This window comes from Anguilla rostrata, chromosome 16, assembly GCF_018555375.3.
Source record: "Anguilla rostrata isolate EN2019 chromosome 16, ASM1855537v3, whole genome shotgun sequence".
Classification (NCBI taxonomy): domain Eukaryota; kingdom Metazoa; phylum Chordata; class Actinopteri; order Anguilliformes; family Anguillidae; genus Anguilla; species Anguilla rostrata.
Genome location: NC_057948.1, coordinates 36,891,053 through 36,904,525, shown reverse-complemented (window position 1 = coordinate 36,904,525; position 13,473 = coordinate 36,891,053). Strand labels below are relative to the sequence as shown.

Genomic DNA, 13,473 nt, shown 5'->3' with positions numbered 1-13,473 from the left:
CGTATGAACAAACACAAATTGATATAACTGCTACACTCATTAAAACTCACTTGAATCAACAGCCGTTTCTTTATCAAATAAAAACCATGCAATATAAAATAAAACCTGGAAATGAAGTTAGCTTGGGTTAATGTGTGATGCCAAACAATGCAAAACAAAATATCAGAAAGTTATATAAAGACTTAGCTATTAAAAGAAATAAAGTGTTGGCATAGAATAAGAATCCCAGTCATAAGCACGGCACCAACACTCAGAAATAACACAAAAATACAAATGCAGGTACCGTCACACATGCATAAATTCAGAACTAACGCTACAAACCAGCACCACTTGCACAAACACAAGCCTGCAACAGCAACATGCACAACAGAGCTGCCAATACCCAACACAAAGAGCAGACAGGGCAGGTCAAAGTGTCCCCCTCTGGAAAAATCCGTCCATCCATCTTTCAAAAGTAACAATATCCGATTGAGTGTTCTTACAGAGTTCATTATGTGGAATTACTGAACAACACTGTACATTAAAGGCCTGACTTCTTTAAAGTACACACACACTAAAAATACATATGCTCACACATTCACAATCACACACAAAAGTACATACGCGCACACATTCACAATCACACACTAAAAATACATACGCGCACACATTCACAATCACACACTAAAGATACATACGCACACACACACACAAAAATACACACACACACACATACACAATCACACACAAAAGTACATACGCCCACACATTCACAATCGCACACTAAAAATACATACGCGCACACATTCACAATCACACACTAAAAATACATATGCACACTCACACACAATCACACACAAAAATACACACACACACACATACACAATCACACACAAAAGTACATAAGCACACACATTCACAATCACACACAAAAATACACACACACACAATCACACACACACTAATACATATGCACACCCACCACACGCACTGTATTGGCTTCTCCTTACAGTCTCTCACACGTGCACAGTCACACACAAAAGTATGTATACACCCACACACACACGCATGCACAATCACGCAAAAGTATGCGCACACGCGTGTGAAACGTGTGCTGAGCATGTGAAGGCCCTGCCTCAGGCAGTGGAGGAAAATAAGCAGTCCGGAGGCTCGAGTGTCATTTCGCAATCCTGTTTGTCAAGGACAAACACAGTGTGCTCTGATCACAGCCCCGCCCCCCACAGCCCCGCCCCCCGCCCCCCCACTGCCAGTATCTGGGGAAGACGGTGCCCCCGTGTCTTAGCCCCCTGCTCCCCTCAGCCGGCCCACGCACCAGGCCTGGGCGGGGTCTCCACAGTACCGCCGTCTGATTGGCTGACTGCCCTCCTGCCGTCCTCAATGGGCACCTGCCTTTACACACGACTTCCACGCACCGCTGTGCATTGTGGGTCGGAAAGTCCATCCCTAAACAATGCGCTGCACTCGGTGTGCCGCTGTTAGCCTGGTTTCGTCCTCGGCGTTTCTGAGACGCACCTGCAGGGGTGAAAGTCTGCGTTTGCAGACGCAGCAGAGCGGAGCGTGTCGTTAGCACTACCGGGGGATTCATCACGCGCTTCTTTACGCTCTCAGACGCAAACATCATAAACCGGCACCATCGACCGCCCCCCCCGCTCGCTATCGTCAACGAAAAAATGAGTGAAACCCGGTGGGTGGTAAGAGGGCCGGGGCGTGGAATTCAGCTGGAAGAAAAGAGAAAAGCCACGGGCGTGTCCCTGCCCCTATAGCCCCCCCCCCCCCACTCTGCTCGCTCACCTGTAGCCCCTCTCCCCCCGCCCCCTCCCCCGCTTATATAACGGGCGATGAGGTCATTCTCCTGTAACGTACATTCTGTTCAGATCGCTTTTAGCTCCTTCACCAACAACAGGAGGAAAGGGGAGGAGCCTGCCCAAGTCTGAATCGTATCTGAGGCGGGGGGGCGGGGGGGGGAACAAAGAGCGCGAAGCAGTGATGGAGGGAGGGAGAGGGGGAAAGAGAGAGAGAGAGAAACAGAGAGCACTTTTAAAAGCTCCTCAGTTGCCTTTTGGGGTGCGGAGGGAAGAGGGTTTAGGGAAGTGCAATACCTGCATGATGTCCAGTGTTAAATCACTGAACACACGGTACATTCGATCCCATTTGGATCCATATGAATTAACACTGAGCACCATGCTGTGGGGTTAGTGTGCATGAGCTCATCAGAGGACTGAAGAGCACAGCCCCCCCCCGCCTCCTCCCTGCACACTGCTCCAGCATGGGGGTGACTGTGCTGACCCCCCCCAACGCGCTGAAATGAGGAAGAGGAGCGCACTGACCCTTCCTCTAACGCAATGACTCTTCACAAGGTTCCTCTGTAGAAACCACAGCGATGGCTCTGCCCGGCTCAGCCACTGAGTCAGCGGCTCGCTGAGGAATGGCGTCTGATTGGCTCAGTAAGAAGGCAGGCGCTTCCGCACAGCCATGTTTCCTGTGTGCTGGGCTACCTCCGAACTTCACCGAGCGCCACAGAGCGCGAGCCTCGTTCTGGGTCTGACATCTCACATCCTTTAACTCTAAAGAGGAACCACTGTCACTCACTTCCTCCTCTCTCCAGCACATACAAACACACAGACACGCACAGTCCGTTTCCATGGGCACGGCGGATCCTGGAGACTGGGTTGCCTTGGAGACAGAGACCCCTAATGAGATTCCCCAGCAGTCTCCTTGGTGTGATGTTGCCGTGCCGACGACGGCCCCAGTGGAGGGATTCATCGTCAGCCGCGGTTCCCAGAAGGCCGTGCGACTGCGGGCGGCCATTAGAGGTGATGTGCCGCGGTTCTCGCCTTCTCCGAGGTGTGAGCGCGCTCAGACGACAGGGCTCCTGTCCTTTGGGACGGATGCAGGACGGTCCCGACCCGCGCTCACTGCCACGCCCACCCCCCGGCAGACCTCCCCACCCCCCGGCCCACCCCCCGGCAGACCTCCCCACCCCCCGGCCCTCCTCCCGGCCCACCCCCCGGCAGACCTCCCCACCCCCCGGCCCTCCTCCCGGCCCACCCCCCGGCAGACCTCCCCACCCCCCCGGCCCTCCTCCCGGCAGACCTCCCGGCCTCTGAGACGCCTCACCCCTGCACCCCTCAGACACTCCCGCCCTGGGCATGTCGAAGTGTCCTTGAGCAAGACACCTAACCCTAACTGCTCTGGCGAATGAGAGGCATCAATTGTAAAGCGCTTTGGATAAAAGCGCTATATAAATGCAGTCCATTTACCATTTACCATTTACACTCCACTCTCCGTCCCTACAGAGCTCCTTATTACTAACACCATCACTAATACTGTTCCTGCTCTTATTACCAGAAATCTGACTCTTTAATCTGAACCAGGTAGACAAGCCCCCCACCATACCCTATCGGGGGGCCCTACTCCTGTTAACCCACGCCCCCCCCCGCCGGGAGTGTCCCCTCACTCACTCCTTAGTGACGAGGCCTCGGGGGCCAGTGGGCGTGGCCAGCTGTGGGTCCAGCCCGAGCGTGTCCAGGATGTGGCGGGCAGCCGGGCTCAGTCTTAGCCTGTGATTGGACAGAGAGACACAGCACACAAACCGTCAGCCAATCAGCAGCCTCCTGCTCCTTGCTTGCTTGCTCCTAGCTGAGACCCCCCTCCACATAGAGTGTCTACCCCCTGAACAGACATTTTCACAGCAGTCTGTCACTGGGTTTACTGGTGTGAGTCACCGCTCATGGGGGGGGGGGAGGAGGGCTCAATCCTGCTTGACATAGCCCCCCCCTCACATGAACACATTTCCATGGTGACTGCCCCCCCCCAGTCTGCGGTCCTGACCCCGTCACGGTTCGTGGTGTGTGTTCCAGCAGTGAGCACATTCTATACCGCCCGCAAACCGTACACCTGTCTGCGGCGACCCGGAACACCAGCAGGTCAACTCCCAGCTTAATGTGTACAGGAACCAGCACCAGACACGGGCACGCACTCGCCCTGCACCCTGCGCCCTGCACCCTACGCCCTGCACACTGCACACTGAACCCTGCACCCTGCACCCTGCACGCTACACTCGCACCCTGCACCCTGCACCGCCCTGCACCCTACACCCTACACCCTGCGCCCTGCGCCCTGCACCCTATACCCTACACTCATGCCCTGCACCCTACACCCTGCACCCTGCCACTGCACCCTACACCGGCCCTGCACCCTCACCCTGCACCCTGCACCCTACACCCGCGCCCTGCACCCTACACCCTGCGCCCTGCACCCTACGCCCTGCACCCTACACCCTACACTCATGCCCTGCACCCTACACCCTGCACCCTGCACCCTACACCCTACACTCACGCCCTGCACCCTACACCCTGCACCCTACACTCGTGCCCTGCACCCTACACCCTGCCCCTACCTACACTCGCGCCCTACACCCTACACCCGCGCCCTGCACCCTACACCCTGCACCCTACACTCGCGCCCTGCACCCTACACCCTGCAGCCTACACCCTGCAGCCTGCACCCTGCACCCTATGCCCTGCAGCCTACACCCTGCAGCCTGCACCCCGCGCCCCGCACCCTACACCCCACGCCCCGCACCCTACACCCCACGCCCTGCACCCTGCAGCCTGCACCCTACACCCTACGCCCTGCACCCCACGCCCTGCACCCTACGCCCCGCGCCCTGCACCCCACACCCCACGCCCTGCACCCTACACCCTGCACCCTACACCCTGCAGCCTACACCCTGCAGCCTGCACCCTGCACCCTACGCCCTGCACCCTACGCCCCGCGCCCTGCACCCTGCACCCTACACCCTGCGCCCTGCACCCTACACCTGCGCCCTGCCCCCTCCATCCTCCACCCGCGCCCTTCACCCTTCACCCTACACCTGCGCCCTGCACCCTACACCCTGCACCCGCGCTCTGCGCCCTGCACCTACACTCTACACTCGCGCCCTACACCCTACACCCCGCACCCTCCCCCTTGCACCCTACACCCTGCACCCGTGCCCTGCACCCTTCACCCTGCACCATACACCCTACATCCTTCACCCTACACCCTGCACCCTACACCCTACCTCCTTCACCCTACCTCCTTCACCCTACACCCTTGCTCTGCACCCTGCACCCTACACCGTGCACACTGCACCCTACACCCAACACCCAACCATGCACTGCAGGGATGGGGATGAGTCCATCTCTCTTCAGGCTATCAGCTCAAATCCACTGCGCAATTTAAACTACTCCAATAATGTACAACGGGTGAGTTCTCAGGGAGTTAATTTACTTGCAATTAATTTTCTGCACTGAAGTAGAATCGACCCTGATCCTGGTTCATTGTGGGTAATTCAAATGCAACGATTACAACTTCCTTTCTTCAAAAAACATCCGACACCTTTCTTCTATTACACATCAGGACCTGGGCTTACCTGAACAAAAGAACAATACTTTAGAAACAAGGTGTGCTTGTTTGATTCAGTCTCATTAATATTCCACAAGGATGGTAACAAACCAAAAAGAAAAGAGGACCACTCTTTAGGCCCTTAGAGAACTAGCGCACGCTGAGCCTCAGCACAGCGCTGTTTGCAAATCAAATGTGTGCGGCTTTGAAGTGCAGCTGAGCTCCCCCCGGTGGCGGGGCGGTGTTTAGGGTGTAAACACGTCCAGCGCTGCCAGGACGCAGCTCAGCACTTTGTGAGATGGGGGTCCCGGGCGGGGGGGGTGCGGGACGGTCACTCACTCTTCCCCGGGATGGGCTGCGCTGGGGGCGGCCTGAGCGGCTGGGGCGGGGGCCGGGGCAGGGGGCGGAGCTATAGCCTGTGGGGTGGGGCCAGCGGGGCTGGGCGGAGCCACCTCGGGGGGCGGGATCTCCACCCGTTTCCAGTCCTCGCCCTCTTCCACCATGAGGGCGATGAGTGTGCCCAGACGCACACCACGACTACCCTCCTCCATCTGAGAGAGAAAGAGAGAGGGAGAGAGAGAGAGAGAGGAGGCTTATGGAAATGGGGGCAGTGGTTTCCTCTGCATGTGCAGCATGTGCAAACTGCCCAAACGCATACACACAGCATAATGTTATGCAACAGTTCAGTAAAGTACAGTGTGCTTTCAAATTGTGGCCCCCCGCCCCCTTTAGTTTCAACTCCTCGACACCTAGCAGCCACTTGTTGCCCCCGGCGATGACTACATGCATATTTCACACATGAAGGTAATGAGCTGTTTGCTGTTTATTTAAGGCTGATGTCACGCGATGTACACTTCAAGTTATTCTAGAATGTTCCCAGTGACTCGCAGGTGCTGATTAAAGATAAAACAGAAGGAACACCCCTTTCGCTTAGACCTGTAAGAGCAGTCTTTTTTTTCTCCAGTGCGATTAGGCTAAATCCCCAGGCAACCACAATGCAGGTTGCTCTCAACCTCGCGAAACAGATCAAGAGGAGTTTCCACTGCTGATTTCACCAGTAGACTTGAAAGAGGACATAAGCTGAAGCTTGGCGAGGCTCACTGAGGTCTGACTGAACCCAGCCCTTGCTGCCAATGTAAACCTCTGATTTTCACAAAGGCTGGTTCATTTAGGCCACTGATGAGAGCTAAAGCAGGAGTATGTGCTGGTCATCCTATGGGGGGGGGGGGGGGTGCTTGGGTAAATGTTTTCTGAAGGAGTGAGAAAATAGAGTGAAAGATAAACCATGAGAACAGGGAGAGTCTTAAACTTTTAAAACCCAGCGTACATTTTACACAATCCTGCTCCCCTGCTCTGCAGCCCCCTGAGTCCCCTGAGAGATCAGTCAGCAGGTCTGTCACCTGAGAGATCAGTCAGCAGGTCTGTCACCTGAGAGATCAGTCAGCAGGTCTGTCACCTGAGAGACATCAGTCAGCAGGTCTGTCACCTGAGAGATCAGTCAGCAGGTCTGTCACCTGAGAGACATCAGTCAGCAGGTCTGTCACCTGAGAGATCAGTCAGCAGGTCTGTCACCTGAGAGACATCAGTCAGCAGGTCTGTCACCTGAGAGATCAGTCAGCAGGTCTGTCACCTGAGAGAGATCAGTCAGCAGGTCTGTCACCTGAGAGATCAGTCATCAGGTCGGTCACCTGAGAGAGATCAGTCAGCAGGTCGGTCACCTGAGAGAGATCAGTCAGCAGGTCTGTCACCTGAGAGAGATCAGTCAGCAGGTCTGTCACCTGAGAGAGATCAGTCAGCAGGTCTGTCACCTGAGAGAGATCAGTCAGCAGATCGGTCACCTGAGAGATCAGTCAGCAGATCTGTCACCTGAGATAGATCAGTCAGCAGGTGTGTCCAAGTACACTGAATTAAGAAAGGATGTTTCAGTAAGACAGGCCTGGATAGTACGGCATTCCAAGTAAAATAAAATAACAACAATAATAATTACAATATTATTATATTATTATTACAACTCATTATTATTCTCCTTTATATGTGAAATCACTTTCCAAAATCTATTTGGCGATCAAAATGTGAAAAATGACTGTAGTGAGAGCAAATCTATAGATACACCATTCCCCTCTCTTGCAAAAGATTATTTTCTAAAGAAATGTGGAAGGAAGATGAAGAGGAAGCGAGAGAGAGAGAGAGAGAGAGAGAGAGAGAGAGCTGGGGGGGGCAGCAGCTCGATGTGCTGGAGTGAAAACGAATGATGTGCTTCTGTCAGTCTCAGTAAATCAGGTTTAATTAGGTGCCCTTTTCTCTCACTCACTGATCGATGAACGGGGAGGGGGGAGAGGGAAAGAGAAGGAGAGAGAGAAACAGGGAGAGAACGATGGAGAGAGAAGCAGGGAGAGAAACATTCGGAGAGAAAAATCTTATTGTGATGGTGAAAATGTGGATCAGTAATGAGCTCATGATCCAGTCATTAGCACTGCCCCTGCTGTGTCAGATACACACCTATAATCATTATATCACTGCCACACACTCTTATCAGATACACACCTGTAATCATTACATCACTGCCACACACTCTTATCAGATACACACCTGTAATCATTACATCACTGCCACACGCTCCTATCTAGAGCTGCTTACAGTGAGAACACAAGCGCAGAAATCTACATTAGGGCCAACAGCAACCTGATCATTCTTAAAATCATTACTGCATAAATCCAATCAAAGAAAACAGTGCAGACATCCATGGTCATTCTATTACACATAAACATTATGTCATGGACCAGAACAGGTGTGTGACCAGAGCAGGCCGTTGCCATGGAAATCAGACCAATATGGCCACGCTGCACACACTCATAAAACACACCCAGCGTGTGTAGAAGCCGGAGGAACAGCCGGTGTTCCTGTGACACAGGCGTGTGTGTAACTGTGTGTGCGATACAGCCGGTGTTCCTGTGACACACGCGTGTGTAAATGTGTGTGTGATGGTGTTCCTGTGACACACGCGTGTGTAACTGTGTGTGCGATACAGCCGGTGTTCCTGTGACACACGCGTGTGTAAATGTGTGTGTGATGGTGTTCCTGTGACACACGCGTGTGTAACTGTGTGTGTGATACAGCCGGTGTTCCTGTGACACACGCGTGTGTAACTGTGTGTGTGATACAGCTGCTGTTCCTGTGACACACGCGTGTGTAAATGTGTGTGTGATACAGCTGCTGTTCCTGTGACACACGCGTGTGTAAATGTGTGTGTGATGGTGTTCCTGTGACACACGCGTGTGTAAATGTGTGTGTGATACAGCCGGTGTTCCTGTGACACACGCGTGTGTAAATGTGTGTGTGATGCAGCCGGTGTTCCTGTGACACACGCGTGTGTAAATGTGTGTGTGATGGTGTTCCTGTGACACACGCGTGTGTAAATGTGTGTGTGATACAGCCGGTGTTCCTGTGACACACGCGTGTGTAACTGTGTGTGTGATACAGCCGGTGTTCCTGTGACACACGCGTGTGTAACTGTGTGGTATACAGCTGCTGTTCCTGTGACACACGCGTGGTAAATGTGTGTGATACAGCTGCTGTTCCTGTGACACACGCGTGTGTAAATGTGGTGTGATGGTTTCCTGTGACACACGCGTGTGTAAAGGTGTGTGATACAGCCGGTTTCCTGTACACACGCGTGTGTAACTGTGTGTGATACAGCCGTGTTCCTGTGACACACGCGTGTGTAACTGTGTGTGCGATACAGCCGGTGTTCCTGTGACACACGTGTGTGTAAATGTCTGTGTGATGGTGTTCCTGTGACACGCGCGTGTGTAACTGTATGTGCGATGGTGTTCCAGGCGGATTAATCCCCTGATGATGGCAGTGGGCTAATTAACGGGCCGGGCCGGGCGGGGGGAGGGCCAGGCGGAGGGAGGGCCGGGCGGGGGGAGGGCCGTTCCTCCAGCCCGTCGGCGCGCGGTTAGCGCTTAATGATCTAATTGGGGAGAGAGACGCGCTTCGCCATGGCGACAGCTACAGACGCGGCACAGATGGCACGCATCAAAAATACACCTCTTCTACACCTTCATGTGGAACGAGGGATGAAAAAGAGAGGATGAAAGGGACCTGCTGGTTACTTGATATTTAATGGTGTATGTATGTATGTACACAGCCTGGATAGCCACACTCACATAACACAGGTGCACAGCCAGGTTAGCCACACTCACATAACACAGGTGCACAGTCAGGTTAGTCACACACACACACACACACACACATAACAGGTGCACAGTCAGGTTAGCCACACACACACATAACACAGGTGCACAGCCAGGTTAGTCACACACACATAGCACAGGTGCACAGCCAGGTTAGTCACACACACATAACACAGGTGCACAGCCTGGATAGCCACACTCACATAACACAGGTGCACAGCCAGGTTAGTCACACTCACATAACACAGGTGCACAGCCTGGATAGCCACACTCACATAACACAGGTGCACAGCCAGATTAGCCACACACACACAACACAGGTGCACAGCCAGGTTAGCCACACACACACATAACACAGGTGCACAGTCAGGTTTAGTCACACTCACATAACACAGGTGCACAGCCAGGTTAGCCACACACACACAACACAGGTGCACAGCCAGGTTAGCCACACACACATAACACAGGTGCACAGCCAGGTTAGCCACTGCACACTACAATCAGAGCACACTGCATACTGCACACTGCTCTTAACTACCGCAGGACACACATCCATAGTGCTGCTGTCTGGTAAGACAGCAAAATCTTCCAAACCAGCTATTAGACTCTCGGTAAACAGCAGTTACAGGGGGAGGGCCGGTTTAATTGTGCTTTCTCAGGAAGCTGCTGCTGTATCATTCAGTCATCTGACAGGGTACTACAGTCCCTCCCCTTCTCCTCTCCCCAGCGGCCGAATGAAAGGCTTCTCAGCCGCAGGCCTTTCTCCCGCGCTCGATGCTGCCACCTGCTGGCTGGCAGGCTCCACTGCACCCCCCGGGCAGCCCCCGGGGTAATCTCGTGTTCTCGCTCTGCGTGCTCCCCCCAGCCGACCCACTAGCTGATGGTGCACTTGCTCCCTCCTAAAAAAAAAAGCCTGCAGCTGTTAATTGGGTGGGGGTGTGGGGAGGGGGGTCTGAAAAATTCTTCACTTTTAAAAAATGTGGACCTGGGGGGCAGAAAGAGACACGGGAAAACTCCACTGAATTTCATAAGAGAGACATAAACACCCCCCCCCTTCCCCCCATGCCTCTCACTGCAGATCCTTATTAGGAGGGGGGAGGGGAACCTCGTTCTCCCCATCAGGGAATAAGACACCGCTCGGTGCTCTATGCCACAGCCTTCCACATCAGGTCAGATAGATTGAACTGACCCCTCCTCTGGGGGCACACCAGGGAACTCCTAAAGGGTCACAACCCCCCCCCGTGATTAAAGCTAAAAATATACTGCACCACCCCATCGAGTGGAGTGGGGGGGGGGCAGGCTCTTCGTGTGTGTGCGCAGAGGGGTGTGAGGGAAGAAACAATCTCTACATGCATGTGCGCACACACACACATATAAACACACACACACATGCATGCACACACAGACTCACACATACATATGCACACACGTGCGCTCACACACACAGACACACACAGACACACACACACACAACACACATACACATATACACACACACACAAGCACACACATGCACACAAACATGCACACATACACACATTATGCACACACACACACCATACATGCTGTCCAGTTGGACCCAGTAAGCTGCCGTAAGTTAGGCTTTGGTTCCTCGGTCTTCCCCTGTTTGGATCTAATAAAGTCTGGATGTGAAGTCTGAGAGTGTTACCCTCTCCTCAGGGTCCCTTCCGAAAAAGATTCAAACTCACGGAAAAATAAATTAAAGAGCAAAATCATAAGTGGGTGAATAATGCAGCCGCTGGTTTGGGAAAGCCCTGATCTGGGAAAGCCCTGAGCGTAAATTTAGGTTTGGCTGAGGGTCCCATCTGTGACCGATCGGCAGGGTCCGGGCGTGCAGGCTCCGCCTCCCTCTCTAACCCTGGCCTCCATCGAACTGTGTAACAGGATCATCTGAACCGCGAAAGCACGGGCCTGGGGGGGGGGGGCGATGGGGGGGGTAAAACAGAAGGTAAAATCATAATAAGCTGCAGATGGGGACGGGGGACAGCGTGTGACGCTGGGGGGGGGGCTTTGAAACGGGGTAACGAGACAGAAGCACAGCTCCACGGGTCCGTGCCCCAGTCACAAGTGGAGCGCACCTGCCGTTACCACGGCTGCAGCACGCCAAGCCGCCAGAGTACAGACAGCCCCCACCGCGCCGCTACAATAACCACTCTGCTTCCTCTGTGTGATAGGCTGAGACTCTGCTGAGACTGTGTGTGATAGGCTGAGACTCTGCTGAGACTGTGTGATAGGCTGAGACTCTGCTGAGACTGTGTGTGATAGGCTGAGACTCTGCTGAGACTGTGTGTGATAGGCTGAGACTCTGCTGAGACTGTGTGATAGGCTGAGACTCTGCTGAGACTGTGTGTGATAGGCTGAGACTCTGCTGAGACTGTGTGATAGGCTGAGACTCTGCTGAGACTGTGTGATAGGCTGAGACTCTGCTGAGACTGTGTGATAGGCTGAGACTCTGCTGAGACTCTGTGATAGGCTGAGACTCTGTGTGATAGGCTGAGACTCTGCTGAGACTGTGTGATAGGCTGAGACTCTGCTGAGACTGTGTGATAGGCTGAGACTCTGCGGTGCTGTGACTGTGAGCTCTGCTGAGACTGTGGACTAGGCTGAGACGCTGCTGAGACTGTGTGATAGCTGGAGACTCTGCTGAGACTGGTGTGATAGGCTGAGATCTGCTGAGACTGCGTGATGAGACGCTGAGACCTGCGAGCGTGAGAAGCGAGAGACGCAGAGACAGTGGAGAAGGCAGAGACGCAGTGAGACAGCGGAAGGACATGGAGAACAGCAGAGAGACAGCAGGAGAGACAGCGGAGGACAGGGAGACAGCAGAGAGACAGCAGGAGACAGGGGAGGAGACAGCAGAGGGACAGCGAGAGACAGGAGACAGCGAGAGGACAGCAGAGAGACAGCGTGAGACAGTGGAGAGACAGCAGAGAGACAGCGGAGAGACAGTGGAGAGACAGCAGGAGACAGCAGGAGACAGCAGTGAGACAGCAGAGAGACAGCAGAGAGACAGCGGAGAGACAGCGGAGAGACAGCAGAGAGACAGCAGTGAGACAGCGGAGAGACAGCGAGAGACAGCAGAGACAGCAGGAGACAGCAGTGAGACAGCGGAGAGACAGCAGAGAGACAGCAGAGAGACAGCGGAGAGACAGCGGAGAGACAGCAGAGAGACAGCGGAGAGACAGCAGAGAGACAGCAGTGAGACAGCGGAGAGACAGCAGAGAGACAGCGGAGAGACAGCAGAGACAGCGAAGAGACAGCAGAGAGACAGCAGAGAGACAGCAGAGGGACAGGGACCCTCTCCAATCCGCTGTGGTTCAGCCAGCAGGGGCCTTTCAGTGTCTAAAGAGATCTGCTCCTGTCTGTGCCGGCCGCCTGGTGTGTGTGCACGATGCCAGTTGACGTGCAGCATGTGTTGGGAACACACATTTCTCCTGCTGTGGCCGTTAGCAGTGCAGACTCCTGGGGGGGGGGGGGTCTCTGTGAGCAGAGTCAGTGTGTGGGGGGGGGGGGGGTAACCGGGTTACTTGGGTCAGTATCCAGCTGCACCAGGACACGATGCGCAGACTGCAGGCTTTTTATAGGCTGCATTAGGGAGCCTCAGCTGCGGTGAAAGACCTGCCTCCCCCACCCCCCACTCTGCCTGTTATTCCTGGCCCAATTATCCGGCAGCAGTGGGGGGGGGGGCAGTTCGGTCTGGTGGGTACCCACTTGCTTCCCCCCCACTGGGATGTGAGGGGGGGGGTGCATATCCAGGGAAAGCGTTTAGTTAGCCATGCCAGGAAGCACAACTGCAGAGAGTCTGAGGTCCCAGTATTCCACGCTCCTGAGAGGAGGTTCAGGTAATGGAGCCCAGGCAGGTACCTTC

General features: G+C 54.3%; 1 protein-coding gene across 1 annotated transcript in view; it reads right to left on the bottom strand.

The window, feature by feature from the left end:
* The window catches only part of pdhx (pyruvate dehydrogenase complex component X), a 55,185-nt gene that overhangs the window by 29,246 nt on the left and 12,466 nt on the right, over positions 1 to 13,473 (bottom strand). Inside the window, exons 4-5 of the mRNA XM_064311992.1 lie at positions 5,728 to 5,939; positions 3,462 to 3,560 (exon numbers count right to left, since the gene is read on the bottom strand). Of these exons, the coding sequence (XP_064168062.1) occupies positions 3,462 to 3,560; positions 5,728 to 5,939 (311 nt within the window). The remainder of the gene's footprint in view (positions 1 to 3,461; positions 3,561 to 5,727; positions 5,940 to 13,473) is intronic.